Source organism: Helicoverpa zea, chromosome 2, assembly GCF_022581195.2.
Source record: "Helicoverpa zea isolate HzStark_Cry1AcR chromosome 2, ilHelZeax1.1, whole genome shotgun sequence".
Lineage (NCBI taxonomy): Eukaryota > Metazoa > Arthropoda > Insecta > Lepidoptera > Noctuidae > Helicoverpa > Helicoverpa zea.
The window spans coordinates 4,026,323-4,048,468 of record NC_061453.1 but is presented as its reverse complement, the minus strand read 5'-3'; the positions used below and the strand labels follow the sequence as shown (position 1 = coordinate 4,048,468).

The 22,146-nt window shown below is 37.4% G+C and overlaps 1 protein-coding gene across 1 annotated transcript; it reads right to left on the bottom strand.

The window, feature by feature from the left end:
- Positions 1 to 20,901: 20,901 nt before the first annotated feature.
- On the bottom strand, positions 20,902 to 21,915 carry LOC124644570. Its single transcript, XM_047184030.1, has one exon. It carries the CDS (start codon positions 21,913 to 21,915, stop codon positions 20,902 to 20,904), a length of 1,014 nt encoding a protein of 337 aa, XP_047039986.1.
- Positions 21,916 to 22,146: the final 231 nt, after the last annotated feature.

Below are 22,146 nucleotides of genomic sequence, written 5' to 3'. Positions count from 1 at the left end.
CCATTTAGGGCTGAGTGAGGTAAGGTGAGTGTTTTTGACGTGATAACGTCTTTAAAATCGTTTTAGTCGGGTGACATGTTCAGAAACTTGTGTCACACCAAAACCTCACGAGCGCGATCGCAGGTATAACGAGAGGGAGACGGACCGATCTCCCGTCTCATCTCGAGCGCTGCCAGCCATTCCGTGAAACTTGTCACGCGGAATCCTCACGAGCGGAGGCTGGCATAGCGTTCGAGTGAGTGGACCGATCTTCCGTCTCTCTCACTCTAGCGGCATACAAACGAATGGAGATTTTTACACCCGAAATTTATCATCAAAAGTGTGAATAGATGTAATTTAAAATTTGAAAAAATTGTTATCTTCATTAATTCCTTACTTCCCAAAAACTTATATCACCAATAAGACGTTATCACGTAAACATCTCGATCGTAAACCTACTTTACAAACAACCAATTTTTTTTAATTAAAAAAAAAATTGTTCCTCTAACAACTATGTTGTAAGCACTACAATAGTTGTGTAATAATAATTATTCTGCAATAAAACGGATAAGAACATTTTATTCAAATATTTACATAATATTTACATTAATTTTAAAAATTAAAAATAAACTTATATATACAACTTAAAACTAATACATAGCATCAAAAAATTGCTCCTCATCGCTGTCACCGGGTAATGTACCCAGAAGGCTGGCAGCATTGCCACGTTGGATGGCAATGCTCAACCTCTGTGCGAAATAAAAGCCAATAAATGAAATAATGAATAAATGATTTAATGATAATAATTTACGGAGAAAGGCAGCGGAGGTCTTTGTTTTACGAATTTTGGTATTGAATGTTTTTTTGTAACATTCGTTTATAAACTCCTGAAAGTTGGCAAGATAAAACTACCTGTCAAGTAGAAAACTCAATATAGGGAGCGGCAGAGATCCATTAGTCACTGGCGCCCGAGCGAAGCTACGTAATGCACCTAGTATTTGTTTAAATTACTCGCGTTTGTTCGTTAAAACGTTAGTACCAGTACCTAGATACTTAGTTGTTTTGAAATGAGTAGCTGATGTTAGAAGCATAGATGTATTCACGACTGAAATATTACTGTGACAAAATGTGACGTGCTCTAGATAGTCGAAATCAAGAGGAATATTTTCTGAATAAAATTAGGAACTAGGGTTTTGTATTTTTGTTGCTAAATGGGTTAAGACCTATCGTCAATGGTTGAATTAATATTTTTGTCAACACTTTACATCATAAATTCGTAACAATGTGTACGAAATGATCCAGTTCCAACATTATTTTTACTGAAACTCTTCCGTAGATGCGACCACTTTCTTGACAAAATTTTGCTTCGCTCAATCGTTGAGATCCCAAAAGCACAACCCCAATCAAGACGAAACTCTTTACACTTGCTAGCAACTAAAAAGGCACACCGTAATCTTTTAATTCAGTCTCGTAGGTCTATTAATAAAAGCGATGGCGTTCCGATAAGCGTGAACTTTAACATTATCAGCCTAGCATGAAGGGGCGACGGATAGAAGCAATTTTGCATAGGTAACGTTTTTAGAACACTCTTTGAAGGTATTAAAATGAAGCTACAAAAGACGTGATTTAAGTCAATCCTTCTTTTAATACGATTTTATTTTTCTGGCAGTTTAATTTTAAAATATATATTTTTTTAATTTTAATCCATTATCTATTAAATCTTTGATGAAATATATTTCAGAATTTCTTTCATTTTATAGGTATTTTTTTCTGATTGCTAGTCAACAAAATGATTTTATTTGTGGCAGTGCGTAGATTCCTTTGGCCCTTTTCAACAAATTCTGTCCGCGGAGGTGTTATGCGTGGGTTACAAATCCGAGTGGGCTTCTAGCAATGACGTCATCACATTCCAGTAATAAACACAGCCTTTCAGTCATCATCCACTTATTTTAGCTAATTGCTTAAATTGAGATTGTTTTTGTAAACCAAGGGTTTTTATAAGAATTGCTAATGATTTCGACAAGAACACGATAGTGGCAAGATATTATTGGTTGTGTGAATTTGCGTTTGTTTGGATTTAGCTTTTGTATGTTATATTAAGATTTTCTTATGACGTCAATATATATTAGGTACAGCAATTTACCTACAGGGGGATGCTTTGCAATCTTCATCTATCTGGTTTTGCTAATTTCTCATAAAGAATTATTTCAATAAACATATTTCATTTAAATTGTTCCTCTTTACATACGAATATCCTTTATTGACCTAAAATACCGTCGATAGCAACAAACTTTATCATAAGCTAAAACATAGCCAATAAATTACATCCTTACGCATAATGGGCATAACATTTGCTACTCATAAATATTAAGCTGAAGTTAATGTATGGGTGACCCTAATCGATCTTAGTGTTTCTTGAATACCTAAATATTATAAGTTATGGCAAGCGCTTGAACCTGGCCAGGTATTTTGATGCTACAGAGTTAGACATTTTAGAGATCTAGACACACGGCAGTGTGTCCGCCAAGTTCGAGCAAAAAAAGCGACACACCGGCCGTGGGTTATATTACACGAACCATTTCGGGCCAAATTCGACCCCCCTGTAACTCAAAATCTATTTTATTTACGCATATCAAATTTCTTGTATCTATTGAGACCCCCTCACTTATCTAAAATACAAAATTTCATTAATATACCTATTGTAGGTCTTGAGATATTGACGTCAGAAAATCGCTATTTTTACTATACACTCACTGACTGACTGATTCACTGACTCACTCATCAAAAACCTAGACCACTTCCAATGGTCGTATTGACTTGAAATTTGGCATGGAGGTAGGTCTTTATGTCAAGGTAAAGGGAAAAATCTGAAAATGGCCAAGTGTGAGTCGGTTTCAAAATAATGAAGGTGTTTTACACCCGGTGTAAATTTATACTCCTAAGGAACTAAAACGAACTAAATTTATCTATATTTATATAATATATCTTCGAATGGTTTGTATTTAGTTTAGTTAGAAGTAAAATAAAAATCTGAAAACGGCCAAGTGTGAATCACTTTCGAAAATAACGAATGTGTAACTTTGATCCACGAACATAATATATGATAACATGTCATGTCAGTCAGTTGGTAAATCTAGTCCATTTAGTTAATCTAGTTCATTTCTTTGTAAGAAACATAGTGCATATTAAAAAATCTAAAAGATAGTATAAATGAGACATTCCTTTAACTAACTTCATCATAAGAAAAAAATAAAATAAACAACCTTACAAAAATAAATGAAATCCCACCCAAAACAAAAATGTGAAAGACTGCCAAGTTCGATAACATGGGAATGCTTCGCCTATAAAAGAAGTGAGATCTGAATAAGTACCAAGTTCCATACACATACCTCAGTTAAAAATAGTTACTTTTTAATGATGTTACTTGGCAAGTTTTAATAGAAAATTAAATACTTGATTCATTGCGTTTAGTAGGTTTATAACAAGGTGTATGAAAACTTTCCAAGTAACATCATTAAAAAGTAACTATTTTTAACTGAGGTATGTGTATGGAACTTGGTACTTATTCAGATCTCACTTCTTTTATAGGCGAAGCATTCCCATATTATCGAACTTGGCAGTCTTTCACATTTTTGTTTTGGGTGGGTAGATGTAGCAAAACTGAGCTCAATTTAAATTACCTGTCTCGTATTAAGCCAACTTTTCACTATGGGATATAATATAATGTATATTATTGTATCGCTCGTCATACATTTTATCCTGTGCTATAATAGACTTTATTATATCTTAGTATGTAATATATATTATATTATATCCCATAGTGAAAACCTGGCTCTATTGTTTTATTTATTAAATTTTACAGAAAGATTACAGATGAATAACACAATTAAATAATATAATGTAAGTAGAGCAAGCAATGTCTATGAATTAAAACCTTATGCAGTTTATTTTGCATAAACTTTTCAAATTGCATTGAAAATGTTGAGACTTTTTATCTATGTTTGACAAAAATAGCACCCACCTTTGGACTTATACCTAAGTATTTCTACAGAATAGAAAAATAGCATCAGAGCCGAATCCACCCAATAAAAACCTTTGTACCAACTTGGTACATTTTTTTCTTCATAAAATATACCAAGTGCGTACACACTCAACGTTAACGCGAGTGTCGAAGGTCGACAAATTGGCTTTTTTTTCATATATATAGAACCTCACTGAATATGAGAAGCCCTCATTTATTATTCTTTGGAGGCATTTTTAAATCTTTCTGAGTGAATTCTCGAATAACGCGTCACTTCGCCATCAATCGCTTGGTCTTTTATTGAAGAAGTGATTGGTTGTTTTATTTTAGGTAAATCCAGACGTTGGTATGTCAAGGTTTTCTTTTAGGTTATGTGATTAAAGGTGCTTGTGCTTGGGTTCAAATATCGAAGTCGGACATGAGTTTTTGTGTCATGTAATGCGAATTTACGCGACACAACATTCGCGTTGATTGTTTCAGGAATTGTGATCTTCTGAGAATCGGTACAACAGCTTAAACGATAAGTAAAGTATTGTGTTTTTTGTATAATTACGTACGATAATTATATTAATATAGACATGTAAGGATATATCCCAAACAAATTACAAATATCGTAGTCAAAAAAGTAGAAAAACCTCTCAACAAAGTTGCCGTATTTTTTCTCATCGCAAGCAATAGCATTTCCCAAATAGGTTCAAAAGGTTGAAATTACTTCGAACTTCATGCAGGAATACGGCACGAGGTTATTAAAACTTTTTAATAGACTGCAAGCCGTATTACGGCCCGTAGATGATTGTAAATAAATCTTTTTCAAAGTTTCGCAGAAAGATGAGCAACGACACACGTGCTTCGTAAATAAATTCAAGGAAATTATACATGTCTTCGTCTCTTTTTTTCTGAGAAAGTTTTTTTCCTGTTATTGTTGACTAATAAAAATTTCAACTAAGGGAAAGTTGGATTTGCAAATAATTATTGATTGTGTGAATTTGTATTTGTTCGGAGTTAATACATTACTGCACATTACGCTCTCTGATAGGCACTAGCACGAGTAGCAACAATCTACGCAAAATTGTATTCATAAAATAAACCTGTACAATGTATCTTCCAAACCAAAATAAAACCCACGGTTTTAGGTATCAATGGCAATGATTTATCAAGCTTCGTAATTCCTGCCAATACTCTTCGACACTCTTTCTTGCACAGCTTTCCATATTAGGGTGGAAATAGATGACATACATCCATTTACGCTGAACTGAAATGATTGCGGTTGCGTTACCCTTACGGTTTAAGGGGTAAATCTCGCAATCATCTTATACGTGTGTGGGTTCTCTGTAAGGGGAGCAAAACGGTACTATCAGCGGAATTTAAATTGCTGCAAAGATTTGTAGCATTGCTGTTTTTAGTCTGTATTTATTAAATAATTACGCATAGGATATCATGTACCTCTATAATTATTGTTATCAGCATTTGAAATTCTCAGATCATAACAGTATTAAAGTCTCGAGGACTGAATTGATGATCCTATGTTCTGTATTCACATGCAGTACAATATTTAAATATGAGTTATATCAGGTATTTAACCTTTATGCATCTTTTATTAAACGACTTCCAAAAAAAAGTAGGTTCTCTAATCGACTTATATTTTTTTTATTGCACCTGAGTTTTAACACCATAATGCCCAGGATGCAAGTTAGCTTGATGTACATAATATGAAGGGCATTCATACGTATGCACCATTCTTAAGAAAAATAAGAATAAAAATAATCTAAATGTCTTAAAAATTCTCACTTTTGCAAAATTTCATATATTTCAAAGGATGAGATAAAGTTAGACAATGTAGACTCGTGAGTGTTGAAGTTAAGTGTGAGAACACTTGTTGAACACAAAGGATCTTAACATGTGTCGACTAGGTGTTTACAGACACTCAGTGAATCTGCGCACTTCACTCTGTATGTATAGCACATGTTGGAATTAAATTAAGTAAGTAACATCAGAATTTTTTGATGGAAACTAATTATATATGCAATTATTATTTATCTAAGTATTTGTTAATTTAACCTGATTAACTTATATCTTTTAAAAATGGATGGCACGTTAAACTGTAGGTCCTGGCTGTCATTGAACATCCTTGGCAGTCGTTACGGGTAGTCAGAAGCCAGTAAGTCTGACACGAGTCTAACCAAGGGGTATTGGGTTGCCCGGGTAACTGGGTTGAGGGGGTCAGATAGGGCAGTCGCTCCTTGTAAAGCACTGGTACTCAGCTACATCCGGTTGGACTGGCAGCCGACCCCAACATGGTTGGGAAAAAGGCTCGGAGGATGATGAATTATATCTTTTAAAAAAGGGGGTCACCGATATGGCGAACAGTATATATTTTATCCCCAAGCTACTGGTAGGTACTTACTTCCTAAGAGACAGAAACCCTATGCAACGGGAGCCACATTACAATACATAGATGGATTCATATAAGGACAAAGCTTGCGTGCGTTAATTGGCAGACATTGATTGATCAATGCAGTATCGATTTATCTGATACGCATGTACGAATTTCACGTAGGTATTGATAATAATCATGGACAGCTTGGACGGATCCATACACTCATTTGAATAGCATTGGTGTATAAAATCATTTGTAACGTCTAACTAAATTGGTAAAATCCAAAGGTATTCTTCTTTCCTTTTTCACATTATAGTATAACTTGATTTTGACCAGATTTTATTACGTACGGTCGATAAGAATAGTTTTTTTTTGAAATATCATTCCAAGTTTCCTAACAATGTTTTTCTTCACCGTAAGTTTGTGGCTCTCATGGTCTTACTACAAAAACTCAAACACAGGTCTAAGACTTATCTAAAAAAAATGTGGCTGCAAAATAGACCTTATTTCAACGTCATAATTTGACATTTTTTTAGACAGGTCTTAAACTGACGTTTAAAAGTTTTTGTGGTAAGACGGTCAGTGTTTTCATAACCTCTAGTTACCTCTATTTGGCAGTCGATCGTTAAGGCTGAGCTGAGCTTGTTTTGATCGGTCCTTGGATAACGTATTGTTAAAGCGAAATACAAGTGTTTCTCAGATTTTTTAGATCTTTGAAAATCGCCATTAACGCCTGTTCCCAATATTTTATCTATCTGTTGTTTTGCTTAAGTACTAGAGATTGGAATTTGACATTATTCAAACGGAAATAAATGCTTTGACTTTGACTGACTTAAACTTTGTCGTTAATGCACAAACAAAAGAATATATTATGCAGGTTGCATAAATAAATACGTAACTAAACTAATTTTAATTAGTATCGTTTCTAAAACTACTCTGGTACCTAGATGTGTGTATACTTGAAAACAGAAGTTAACAAAGTTGTAATTATTTGAGTCTCTCGCAAAGGACACCTGTACCTTTGTAGCTTAACGAGTACAAGCCAGTAATTAGCTGTCAGATGGAAACCAGACTAACATTGTGCGGCAATGATAGCGTTTTTTTGTGTACACAACAAGGTATTATTATTTATGACTCGGGTTAAGCGTAATGTTCTTACATTTGTTTCGATTGAGCCAATTTGTTGTTTGTTGTAGTTTGATGAGATGAAAACATAAGTGTGGTGAAGTAAGGCTCGTGTATTATTTTGACCTGTTTCAGTAATGCTTTTGTTATGTCTGGTACAACTATTTTGATTGACGTTAGTTAGCTTTTTATCGTAGGCAACACCCACAGGATGATTTTGGTCTGCCCCAGGCACTGCGTAAACCGAACTACTTACAAATTGGTTTCTATTTTTTTATTTACAGGCTCTTAACTAAAATGAGATAGGAATAATTTTATTTATAGGTAGTGTAAGACTTTTTGCTAGATATGGTACATGATTTCTTTGCGTTTATTTGTTTATTTGAATAACCTATTCTGCCATATTCGTTTCAAAAATATCGCACAAAATTGTTTTGTTGGAAACGCACGCGGTGTGGCAACACGAACCGGACTTCGAGAACGGCTACAGCTGAGCGAGGGAGTAGCCAATAGCCAATAAATGAATAAAAATGGCCGCCCATGATGCATATATAAAGGACTCTATGATGGATTTTATACGGAAATGGAGCTCTGCGCAGGAAATTGAATGAATGGTTAGATTTTTTTGTTTAGCTCGTAAATAATGACGTCATTATAGGCCTAGCCTTTTATTATTTAGGTCATGCAGTTCCAATTTTCTAGAAACGGGTGCAGCTACTAATAAAGCGCAGCTAAATACATTGCGAAAAAAATCTAATAATATAAAGTAAACCACAAAACCCTTTTTCATATTTCACGTATGAAAATTGAAATTGTATTGAAAGTTGTGCAATGTACTTAATGTATCTACTTATTTAAATTAAATTTTCAAATAAGCCTTTTCATGTTCACATTTTCAAAGTTATAAGAATTTTATGTTAACTTTTCTCTAGTCGAAAAGTTCGAAACGGTGGCCATTATTTACAGAGTGACTTTCAAGTGACCGTAAGTATCAAGTAAGTATTTTATTAATCGATATAGGTATTCGCGTTGTATTTGCATACATTTAAAGTTTCTGAGACTATTCTGTATATTATATTATCATCCTTGGTATCTATAGGGCAGAAACTTGTTAAAAAAGGTTTGTTTAAGACTTTGATTTCTATAGGCCTGTTTTACACTATTACGAATATTGATTGATGCCAACGCAAGGAAGGTACGCAACAGCCTTAAATGGTGACATAGATGACAGATTAGTCCCGTGCACATCATTTTGTGGCCCCATAAAATCCATCTTTGGAATCTGATAAATAACAGGCTTCTCAATTTATAATTCAAATCATCTCTAAAGGTAGCACCTATCTCAGGTACTTGATTAATTTTGAACACCAGTGATATTTAGTATATTATGTCCATAAACGCGTGTGAGTGAGTCTTATTTGTAAAGTACAGACAGATGTTATCACATTTCATAACCTCGTAAAGCTTCAATTAAGTCGTAAACCTTTCACAGACTGTAATAATATTGTCCAAGAAATCCTATAACAGTCCCCCAAGACAATTAAGTTGTTACCACAACTTGGAACTTAAAGCCGATTGTGGTTTGCTAATAATGTTCTTAGTTATCAAGTCTGGAGTAGCTCTAAACATATGAAGTACGTGTGATATCTTTGTTATGTTCTGTCGTATTTGAATTTGGAATTACGTGAACAATGTTCCTGGCCATTAGATATTCTTTCTATGAAGTGTAAAAGTTCTTTTCTAAAACAAAATTGTGTAAGTGCCGTTTAAACGTTGTGAATAAATAAGCTGCACAAGATAAATTGCTTTTATGAGAAACAAGTTTTACTTGGGAGGCGAATTATCAAGAATTATTTTGACAGAAGTTTTGCATTCATTTTTTCCGAACAGCATATGTACAAGAAAAAAGAAACAAATGAAAGTGAAATTCGATTTTTAAACCACATTCTTTCAAACTGATTTCCGAAAGCCGTGAACCTCTTCGTCAATGTAATTGAACGTTGATATTTCAGCACACTAGGGTGGTCCGTATAACGGAACGCCGTTGGGCTGCCTTAATGCTAGACCATTAATAATGTCAGCCAAAGCCCTGTAGTTATAGTTTTAGATAACATCTTTGAGATTGTGAGGTTTAATACAATTTTGCGGTTCTGTCGATGAATGAGGTGAAATGCTCGATTTTGTTGTGAAGATATAATGTCGCTAAGTTGTTATCTTGTTGTAGGAACTGTGATTAGTAGGTAGGTAGATACAGTTTTAATATTTACAATGATCAATTTAATGGGACTTTCTACACGCGGTACCTATCTTTTATTTAAAAATATAAAGCCCATCCAGGACTTTTGTTCTATGTGCGGGCGTCATAGACAAGGCACAGAACAAGTTATCAGTTAGATACACTTACTTTCTCAAAATTAACTGCCAGCTCTCCAACTAAGAATAAATCGCTTTTCGGATGTAGTCAAGCTCTTTTCTGCTAAAAAGTACATAGTAAATCAGTAGGTAGATTTTTGGTTTTTAAACATGCAAACTGCTTCCGAATTTGATTGGCAGACTTCCTCATCTATACCGTGGATGTAGAGGATACATTAATGCCAATTTCACAACCCTATCTAAACTTAAAATGCCAATAAAAAGCACATTCATCAATTACTGAACTAAGCCTTTTTTCGTTCACACCATTGGAAGGGAGTGACAGCAATAAGGTCGAAAGTCCAACCACTTCGAGTGTGATTCCCGCCTTGATTGATTACCTCGCCACACGTTACCGTCACAATGGGTCACTGACATGGAGTAGGGATGAGCGGAGATGCCATGATACAGGTAGGTCTGCGCCTTCTTCTAGGTCAAATACGTACGCTGGGTATGACCAAAACGATCAGTTGCAAATGACGTAATGAAGTATTCGGGTTCTTCGACATCTGTTTTTTCATTTAATTTGCAATTGCAAAAAATGGTCGGGTCCTAGGAAGATGTATAAAGGCGAATACAGTAACGTTCCTCGTCCCCCGCATTTCGGCGCGCTGCTTTCTAAGGCGATTTTCCGTTATGGCACCTCTGTGCTTTTAATTTTGTTCTCCATGGTCACTGTGAAATGGGCTCTATAACATTAGCGTCAATGTTCCTGCAGGTTAGGTCGGAATTTGGTAAAATTGCTAGTGAAATCTCGGTCGCTTGTTAGGTTTGAAAGCCTAATGCACTTCGTATAAGCTTCGCTTTTCGGCTAATAATGCCGACTGTTCGCTGGTATGTTAGAACAATGGTGAGGTTAAATTTTGTGCCGTCTCTAAATAGCCTTAATTTTGTTATAATTAATAAGTATAACTACGGCTTATTTAGTCTCCTCTGCAGATTTTTTGAATCTTAATAATAGATCTATAATCAAGTATGAGAAAACCCCCATAAAGCGATGCGATCTTGACACGGGAATTGAATTCAAAACATCATTCGTAGCAGCCGCGTTTAAGATCAGTATAACAAGTTACTTGTAAAATATCGCTTACTAATCACATCCATTTATCCGTTTTGCCGAAAGTATTTAATTAACAAGATGCAATGTTTTACGTAGATTAATTGTTATTCATTGGTCGCTCACGAAACGGCGCCAAGTTACGCCGATCTTATTGTAAATGTTTAGAATTAAATTTAATTGAAGACACCTCGCTTTCTTCTATGAATTTGTTACATAAAAGTTTATTAGTAGACATGAAATATATCCTCTCACTTTCGAGTAGGTCCCGGATGTCATTGAACATCTTTGGTCTTTGAAGTCGCTACGGGTAGTCAGAAGCCAGTAACCTGACAACCAGTCTTACCAAGGAGTATTGGGTGGCTGGTAACTGGGTTGAGAAGGTCAGATAGCAGTCGTCATTGTAAAACACTTGCACTCAGCTGCATCTGGTTAGACTGGTAGCTGACCCCAACATAGTTGGGAAAAGGCACGCAAGATTATAATTTTCGAGTAGATAAAACTTGCAAGAAAACAATATCAGGGTCTAACAAAATATCAAAAAAAAAGAAAAAAAGTCGTGGTGGCCTAGTGGGTAAAGAACCATCCTCTCGAGTAAGAGGGCGCGGGTTCGATTCCAGGTCAGGCAAGTACCAATGCAACTTTTCTAAGTTTGTATGTACTTTCTAAGTATATCTTGGACACCAATGGCTGATAAAAAGGTGAAGGAAAACATCTTGAGGAAACCTGGACTGTAAAGTCTGAAATCACCAACCCGCATTGAGCAAGCGTGGTGATTAATGCTCAATCCTTCTCCGTGTGAGAGGAGGCCTGTGCCCAGCAGTGGGACGATTAAAAAAAAAAAGGCTGTAACATAACATAACATAACAACAAAATATAAAAAATTATAACCACTAAATAAAAACCTTGAGTTTTTATACTATTATCTGTTTTCCGATAAGAATCTCTTAGCTGAACTAAAGCGGCTCTCGAGAGCACTTCAGACATGTGTTGGTCCGAGATTACAGTTCACAAAGTGTATACATATTGCCGCGGAAAACTGTTACTAACTTAGTTGTGCTTAGTAACTTAGGTGCGGGAATCTATACTGGATCAAAGTGAGCTTAGTACTATAAAGTAAATTTTAGCTAGTGTTAGACTTTTGAGTTTGAGTTGGCTATGTATTGTTCACCTTCGCATTATGGCGATTTCATCACGCCTCGGTTAGATCATTACATAATATTTGCTCAAGAAAGAATAGCGCTACATACAATATCTTAATATAATAATATAAGCTTTCGGGTTTATTTTAAGTATAATGAAATTTGGAATCGCATATAATACACGAAGAAACTTTTGGCTCGGCAAATTATGTTTTCTATGCAAGAATCGAACCCGCAACTACAACCCGCTATTTGCATTATCACGTTTGTCTAAATAAGCAATATGTCTCGTAACTCACAATGCATCTGCTTATAAACTTAACCGCCAGAATAATTCACTTGGAACATGTAATAACATGTAATTCAATTTACCTAATTCTCTAATTCCTCTGAGAGTAATGTCGGCAGGGCCTTAAGGGTTCGTCTCGATCCGATGATCTAACGATCTCTAACCTTTAGAACAAAATAAATAAGTTTTTAATCATGGACAGAGTTTTGGTGAAACCCAGTTGTTTTTGGCGCTACATGACAGTATAAAAAGTCAACCTATATAAATAGGTCCATTTAATTTTTATTAATTACAAATACTCCAGTAATAAACAACTTATAAAATCCAAGCTACTTATCCAACCAAACTTCATATCATTTTCCTTTCGATATGAAAATAAGTTCAGTAATGACTTTATTTCGTTATTAAGATTGCAAATATCTTGTGTTTTGTGGGAGTAGGCACGTAACAAACTTTGTGATAAGCTGTGTAACATAACCCGATAACGCTAATTCATTCATCGACCACCCCTCAGTGAAGGGTTAAGCATTTTATAGTCTATACCTTCGTGCATAGACTTTCGGTCGTGGTTCAAAAGAGCTGATTCAATTTTGATCCCTGACTCTAAGAGACTGTTGTAAACTACAACTCAAGACTCTAAGAGACTGTTAAAAGATTACTTTGAAATAAAATATTGATTGACACAAAGGCATTATGAGTCAAATAGTTCTTGATTCAAAGAGCTTTGTACATTCTTCTACATTTAAAAAACAAGAGCATCCAACCAGCATTATCATCTATCGAGAGAAAAAAGCGAGTTGTGTGGAAGAATCGATTAGCATAACGACTCCAGCTGCATCACAAAGCAGCAGTTTATTTATTACAGTGCATTATGCTATGCAAGTCAGTAACCTATGGAAAGCAGTTTATAATATTACTGAACCATGTATTCTCTGGTACATAATTTCCTCGCTTGATAAGCCTTGCGCAGGGTATGCCAGTTCGTGTAGCACTTTTTATTGAATGAAGACTCTTTGTCAACAATTTGCAGTTATTATTTTAAGTGTTCGTTTCTTCTTATCGTACACTAGTTTTCCACCAGCAACTCGAGTCAAGCGTGACGTAAATAGGTTCGGCTTTTTAATAGTAGTAGGAACCTGAAGTTAAAGAAAACTTTAAGGAGGTTTCAGAAAACAAATGGACATCGTACGAGTATAAGTAAATCTTTAAGAAACCGTGGTAACAAACGTTTGACAGGTGTTCCTATCTAAACATTCTAGACTAGCCCAAGTTACTAATCAGAAAACGGACACTAGATACATAAACCACGAAGCAGCTGCACTCTCTCACGCCGAAGTGGGTCATAGTGCCATAGTACCAAGCGTTAACGGATAGACTTGCCAGTTAATGTCAGCTGTCAAAACGCCAGCTGTCAAAATGACAGTCGTGATTTATAGTGCCTTGTGTCATGGCCACCGTGTCGCCATGATAAGTGCTGACTGGGTTGTGGGTTTTTGTGAAGTCGGTTATGGTTGGTGATTAGTGAGTTGGCGAACGGGGAATGTTACCTTTGTTTGTTTTAGTGGCGTTTATACATATATGTTTCTATCTTTTATACGAGTAGGAATGTAAATATAGATTTTCTTGATTGAGATCTCTTTGACGAAATTCCCAAAAAGAAGGATTCCTAATTAGAGCGGATATACTTCTTGGTGTGTATATATTTTTTGTGCATTTAATTGTTAAATTTTAAACTGAATTTTTGACTTCAAATTAAAAATATGCACACTCTATGAATTCTGAATTTTGTCTTGCTTCTAACAAAACCTTTACCTTACTACTTTTCATAATAACTACCTAACTATACCTTCCCCTTTTTTACAAGAACTAGTACTACATAACAACCCCTTACAACTCGAACCGAGGTTAAAGTCCTGTACGGACTTATTACGGCTTCGAATATACATTTTGCATTGCAATCACGACTTGTATTGGTCAGTCCTTGCAGGTCCATTTCCATACTCTCTTGTAGAGGAAACGTGTTGATAACACATAAGTATAGGTTCACACAATTCGGCTTTAAATCGTACGGAGAGATTTGTACCTTATATTTTGGTTTTGAATCTGGTTGTTTTGATCTTTTTCAAAAAGCAGCCCCAAAGGAAGTGGACGTGGCAAAGCCCCGACACTATGACTAAAAATGAGATTGACTTCATCATGACGAACAAGAAGCACATATTCAGAGACGTCTCCGTGATCAATAGGTTTAATACCGGGAGCGATCACCGACTTGTCCGAGGCTCTCTGAATATCAACTTCAAGGCCGAACGTTTCCGTCTGATGAAGGCCAGGCTCCGACCAACACTGCTCCAAACCATGACAGGATCTGAAACGTTCCAGTCAAATCTGGAGAACCGATTTGCCGCCGTGGAAACCACAACAGACGTTAACCAGAACCATGAATATGTGGTTCGGATCCTCAGGGAGGAAGGTTCGCGATTCTGTAACATGCAGCGTAAGGGCAAGAAATCAAAGCTTTCGGAAGAGACATTAGGGCTTATGAAGAAACGACGTGAAAACCCGCCTGTCACTTCGTCAGCTAAGCGGGCTCTAAACCAAGAGATCAACAAGCACGTACGACGCGACCTCCGGTGCTCCAATACTCTTGCCATTGAAAGAGCAATTGAGCTGAATCGGGGGTCAAAGGTGTTCGTACAATCTCTTGGAAGAAGCCACTTGACGAAGCTGACCACAACAAGTGGAGAAGTCGTTTCTTCGGTGCCGGCAGTCCTTTCGGAAGTGGAAAATTTCTATGGCCGGTTATACGCATCGCATGCATCTCGACCTGATCCCGGAAATGAGGATTCTAGAGCCACATTAACACGCCATTTCACCGAAGACCTGCCAGAAGTCAGCAGTGGCGAAATCGAGATCGCTCTGAGACAGCTCAAAAATGGAAAAGCCCCTGGCGAGGATGGCATTACAACAGAGCTTTTAAAAGCAGGAGGTAAGCCCGTACTGGGGGAGCTCCAGAAGCTTTTTAATGCCGTCCTGTTTGAAGGGAGAACTCCAGAGGCGTGGAGTAGGAGTGTTGTCGTCCTGTTCTTCAAAAAGGGAGACAAAACCCAGTTGAAGAACTATCGACCCATTTCCCTCCTAAGCCACGTATATAAGCTGTTCTCAAGAGTGATCACGAACCGACTTGCGCGAAGACTCGACGAATTCCAACCACCGGAGCAGGCTGGGTTTCGGAGCGGATACGGCACCATAGACCACATCCACACAGTGCGGCAGATTATACAGAAGACCGAAGAGTATAATCAGCCCCTGTGTCTAGCATTTGTGGACTATGAGAAGGCCTTTGACTCGGTTGAAATCTGGTCTGTTCTGGAGTCCCTGCAGCGTTGTCAAGTAGATTGGCGATACATCCAAGTGATGAGATGTCTTTACGAAGCCGCTACAATGTCCGTCCAAGTACAGAATCAGCAAACAAGGCCCATACCGTTGCATCGAGGAGTGAGACAAGGGGATGTTATTTCCCCGAAACTGTTCACTAATGCAATGGAGGATATGTTCAAGACGCTGAACTGGAAAGGACGCGGCATCAACATCAATGGCGAACACATCTCTCACTTGAGATTTGCTGACGATATCGTCATCATGGCGGAAACGCTGCAGGACCTACAACAGATGCTGAACGACCTGGCTGAATCTTCTCTACGCATCGGCCTACGGATGAACTTGGACAAAACCAAGGTCATGTTCAATGAACATGTTCTACCGGAACCGATTGCAATACACGGCGCCGTTCTCGAAGTTGTTCGGAAATATGTATACCTCGGGCAGACATTGCAGTTAGGTAGAAACAACTTTGAGGACGAGGTGAATAGGAGAATTCAGTTGGGTTGGGCTGCATTTGGGAAGCTACGTCGAGTCCTAACATCGTCGATCCCACAGTGCCTAAAGACAAAAGTCTTCAATCAGTGCGTCCTACCTGTCATGACTTACGGAGCCGAAACGTGGACACTGACGGTACGGCTGGTCCACAAGTTCAAAGTCGCTCAGCGGGCTATGGAAAGAGCTATGCTCGGCGTTTCTCTGAGGGATCGCATCAGAAATGAGGTAATCCGTCAGAGAACCAAGGTCGTCGACATAGCCTACCGAATCAGCAAGCTGAAGTGGCAGTGGGCTGGCCATATTAGCCGAAGAACCGATAACCGTTGGGGTAAACGAGTTCTAGAGTGGAGACCACGCCTCGGCAAACGTAGTGTGGGACGTCCTCAGGCACGGTGGAGTGATGACTTGCGCAAGACGGCTGGCAGGAGCTGGATGCGAGAAGCTGAAAATCGATCTCAGTGGCGTGCACTTGGAGAGGCCTATGTCCAGCAGTGGACTGCGATAGGCTGATGATGATGATGATATTTTGGTTTTGATACACTACGTTTTTTAGATTTTGATCATCAAATGAACAAAGTACAAGAGCAATCTTCTGCAGAATTGGATCAGTCTTTTCCAATTCCATTATTTTTAAAACACTAGCTTTTCCTTTCTAAGTTTGTATGTACTTTCTAAGTATATCTTAGACACCACTGACTGTGTTTCGGATGGCACGTTAAACTGTAGGTCCCGGCTGTCATTGAACATCCTTGGCAGTCGTTACGGGTAGTCAGAAGCCAGTAGGTCTGACACCAGTCTAACCAAGGGGTATCGGGTTAAAAAAAAAATAAAAAATAAAAATAATTTATTGTCTCAAATAGGTTTTTACAATATGAATGAACCCTGAACCCCACACTAGGATTCCCTGTGTTGTGGGGTCCAGTCTCTTTCAATCCGTGACCATAAAGTGAGTGCAGTAACAAAGACAATAGTTTAGATTAATTATGGTTTACAAATTAAATAACAAAATTAAATTTAGTAGTTTCGGTAGTGTAGTAATGTGTGTGATGTAGTGAATGAAGTGTGGGAAGTGTGGTGTGGTAGGTGTGGCGAGTATAATGTAATGTTGTAGGTGTAAGTGTGTGAGTGCATGTGAGAAGGGTGAGAGTGATTGAAGTGTTAGTGTGATGCTTACTCGTTTACTTATGTGTTTATTGTTACTGTTTTATTTTGCTTTTCTTATGACAATATCTTTAAGACGTCCTCTGTTTGATCATAATCCAGACTGAGTAGCCAAAGGGAGATTACTTTAGAGCATTTTTTTTTTTGTGAGCTTTAGAATTTTGAGGGTTTTATTTACTTTAGTGTACAGATGAGCGCCCATGAAAGCAAACGATCTTCTTCCAAAAGTTTTATTAATATGGGGTTTATCCCAGTTCACCAGACGACTGGAGCGTTGCTGAGATCTGCAGCTGTTCAGTGACGTTTTGTGAAATCGCAACGTAGTTGAGAGAATGTATAGCTGCCTGACTCTCAGCACCTTAGCTTCTGCGTAAAGTAAATTAGTGCGATATCTAAACGGTCTCCTGTATGCAACTTTAAGCAGAGCACGCTGTGCACGTTCAATTTTCATCATATGAGATTTAGCTGCAGATCCCCATGAGACAATACAGTAACTGAGAATTGATTGGCAAAGTGAGAAGTAAACCATTTTTACTACAGCTTCGTCGGCCACCTTACCCAAGCGCTTGAATATATGAAGCAGCATTCGAACTCTATTACTCAGTGTATTTATGTGGGTTGTCCATGCAATTTTGCAGTCTAGATAAATACCTAAGTATTTTATGGAGTTGGTGTTTTCTATTTGAGGGCAGGAGCAACTATTGGAGTTTTGGCAGGAATGGAGACGAAAAGTAATAGTTTTACGAGGTGCTGTGCGCTTGGAAATAAAAAAATTAACTGCTTTAGTTTTGTCGATATTAAGTGTCAGTAAGTTATTTTGTAGCCAATTTGCTGTAACTGTTAAACCGTTTTCAACTGCCGATTGGACATCATCCCAAGATTTACCGTAAAAAATTATGGCAGTGTCGTCTGCGTACGTGAATAGTTTGGCTTGAAGGATATTCATCGAGCAAAGACCGTTTATGTACAAAATGAACATTGTAGGGCCCAGCACGCTACCTTGGGGCACACCGAAATGCACAGTGGATGGGTCACTGTAATAGTCACCCATGACAACTCTCTGTGTTCTGGCAGATAGGTAGGAGCTGAACCATTCTAAAGCACTGCCACGAATGCCGAGTAGATACATTTTTTGGATCAGTATTTTTCTCGAGACCGTATCAAACGCCTTCGCAAGGTCCAGGAAGATGCCAGTGCACGCCATACCTTGATCAAGATTATGAGTAATGAAATCGACTAGATTTGTGACTGCATCTTCCGTGGACCTGCTGGCTCGGAAACCAAATTGTTGATCAGAAAGTAATTTGTCTTTCTCTAAGTAGTTTAATAATCTTTTGTTAACTACTTTTTCGAGAATTTTTGAAAGAGAAGTTAACAGAGAGATAGGTCGATAGTTGGCAGGAGTTTTAGGATCACCACTTTTATAGATTGGACAGACATTTGCTATTTTCAAGCAGTCAGGAACTGTACTTTGAGATATGCTTAAGTTGCAGAGAAAGGAGATGGGTTTAGCCAGGATGTGAATGCAATGTTTAAGCACTTTATTATTAATACCATCTGGCCCAGAGGCTGATGCCGATTTGAGAGTAGTGATGATTTTGGCAATTTCATGTTCATCTGTCGGGGACAAGAAAAAGGCGTTAGGGTTGTTGTTAGCAGGAGAATAAAGTCCTATGTTGTTAGCTAGTTCAGTTTCGGTTAACTTTAGCTCCTTGAGGGTTTTTGATGCAAGTTCTTCGCCGACCGTTGTGAAATATCCATTGACTTTATTTAGAGTACTAACGGAGTTATCGTTATTTGCCAGAAGCTCCATGTTACTAGATTTTTTGTCTTTGATGTTGCATATTTTCTTAATTTCTGACCACATTTTTTTACAGTCACCCTCGGCATTTTGTAACTGTTTCCGTTCGTAGTCTAATTTAAGATTAGTTAAGATATTGTTACAATAATTTCGGTAATTTTTGTACTCTAATTGTATGACTGGGTTATTAAGATTTTCCTTTTTCTTAGCTTTGATGTGCATTAAATCTCTACGCCTGATACATTTTAAGAGGTTTTTGCTAATCCATGGCTTGATTATAATATCAGAATTGCGGCAAGTACTCTTAGTAGTATGGTTATTAATTTTGCTCGTTAACGTCTCAACAAAACCCTCAAATGCAGCCACGACATTGGTTGACCCATAAAGCCAGTCCCAAGATTCATTTTCTATGTCTTGTGTCAAGTTTTGGTAGTTTATTTTAGTTTTAATTTTATGAATAGGAGTCCTAGGCAACTCTCTGTGCACGCTGAATAAGACTGTTTCGTGATCAGTTATACCTGTTTCACAAACAATTACTGTGGCGGGATTTTTGGTTTTAAGCAGGACGTGGTCAAGGCAGTTATTACCACGAGTTGGGAAAGTGTGGCCTGGGTAGTATCCGTGATGGCTGATTAAATCTAAATAGTTGGTGGAGCGATTGTCACAGAAGCCCGGCTTAATATCAAGGTTTATATCACCAACTATAGCGCAGGTTTGACCTTTACATGAATTCATTATGTCTACTAGAGACTCGCAAAAATTGTTTATGTTAGCGAAGGATGGTGATCTGTATAATGCAATGATAGACAGTGCATTACCAATATTTATAGTTACGCAGTTTGAATCTTTGAAAGAGGGTTCAGAGACATTGGCATGAAGAGATGATTTTGTGTAAACTACTATCCCATCATTTTGATTAAAGTACTGTTTTGAGTTGAAACAAGTGTAGTTATTGATATGCGGGCAGACTGACGTAGTATCGAGCCAGCACTCGGTTAGTATAATGATATCAGGTGAAAACTTAAGTCTACTTAATAATACCAAAAAATTGTCGAAGTTTTTTCCAATACTCCGTATGTTTTGGATTACAACTGAGTACTGTTTTTCGACTTTACCGAGATGTTGTCGACACTTATCTATTGAATCTATTTTTAGGCTTAAGGCAAGGGATGTAGTATCAATTTCATCAATAATTTTATTTGTTATATTAGCCATTGAAAATTTTGAATGATGATTGATGTATCATGAATTTGTTTTTGTCTGTCGTGCCGGGATAGCAGTCTGTCAGCATAATTCAATGTGAGTAATAGTGTATATGTGCGCGTGTAGGATAGTTGAGTAATGTGAGAAAGTGGATTAAATTGTTGTAAACGTGGAGAAAAAGTGTGATTGGTGTGTAAATAAGTGCTGTGTGGAATAGTAAAAGACGTGCAGTAGTAAAAAGTTGTGTATTGTGGAAACGGTGAGTGCGTGTTTGTAAATTCGGTTTTAACAGTGAGATTGTTTATTACGAGAATTATGTGATAGTATTGATAAGAATGTGGGTTAAGTGTGTGTAGGTCGAGTACGTAAAGAATGTTACAATATATAATAATATAACCAGCAAAAAAGTACATGCAAAAATTAACATTTATAGAATTTGCAAAAAGTACATTAAATAGTCATATCGCGCCCTTAGTATTACCAGCGGTGGGTTGGTCTGACTGTTTTAATTTGAGAAAACTGTTTTCATTTTTGATGAGAATCGACGGGGCACCTTGTTTCTTGCGAAGGAAAACTCTGCCGTTAGAGACCCAGCAGTATTGGTATGATTCGACTTTGGCCAAGTCACGAGCAAGGAAGAGAAGCCGTTTAGTTTTCGCGGTGAGATTCTCCGAGATGTAGACCGCAGCTGCAGGTCCCGGCAGGCCCAAGTGAATAGTGTTCAGTTCATTGTTCCTATTTTCATTATTATATTTTTTTGCGGCTTTTAGAAAGTTTTCTTTGACGAGAGTGTTCGTAAATTCGGCAACGACCGTGCTAGTCTGAACGTTTTCTCTAGAAGGTAGCCTGTAGACGTCTTTAATTTGTGATTCCGACAGGACTGTCTTAATTGCACCTGACGCAGATGAAATTAGTTGATACAGTTCTTGTTTTGACTCGCCAGATTTTTTCGGGACACCCCTTATTTCGATGCAGGTTTTCCTGGAGTTACGTTCCATTGTTTCAATTTTATCCTCGAGAATATGGATTTGAGCATTGTAATTGTTGCGTTCTCCCTCCAGTTTACAAATTTTATTCTCAATATCCTTCATTTGACTAGAGATAAAATCCACATTTTTAATAATCTCTTTATTAACAGTTTGAATATCACTGTTTTGTACTTTTATGTCTAATATATTATTTTCCATAGAAGTAATGGAGAGGTACTGCTCTTTGATTTCGCGTATACTAGACTCCATAGCTTCAAATTTTATATTTTGTTGTGCGATCAATGACTTAATAAGTTCCCTTATGTCACCCGTGGTGTCCTCTAGCGGCGACTCCGCAGAAACACCTCCGACATCATCAATTAACCGCGCGCGTTTATAGTTTCTCATTGTGACGTTGAGCGGAGAATTTGAAGAGTCATTTCCACGAGTAGAGAGGTCTGGGTCCGATACAAATAGTTTTGGTGGCGTTCTGGTAATGCTCATGTTGTTATAGCAGTAAATAGATGTCCGAGTTAGCAATCTTAGTAAATAAAATTACGGCTACAAAACACAGCAGTGGTAGTGTAACTCTAAGCAGCGCGCAATTGCCGATTTGTTACATATGTAGGTGTTTGAATATTATAGTAATGTCCAGTGATCCTTAATAACATCGGTGCAGCGATGAGTCAGTGACGACGATGCGCTGTTCGCAGTCCTAGTGTTAGACAGAGATGA

Bases quoted from the DNA above. Each gene is read 5' to 3' on its own strand.
- LOC124644570 (XM_047184030.1), bottom strand. From the start codon at position 21,915: ATGAGCATTACCAGAACGCCACCAAAACTATTTGTATCGGACCCAGAC.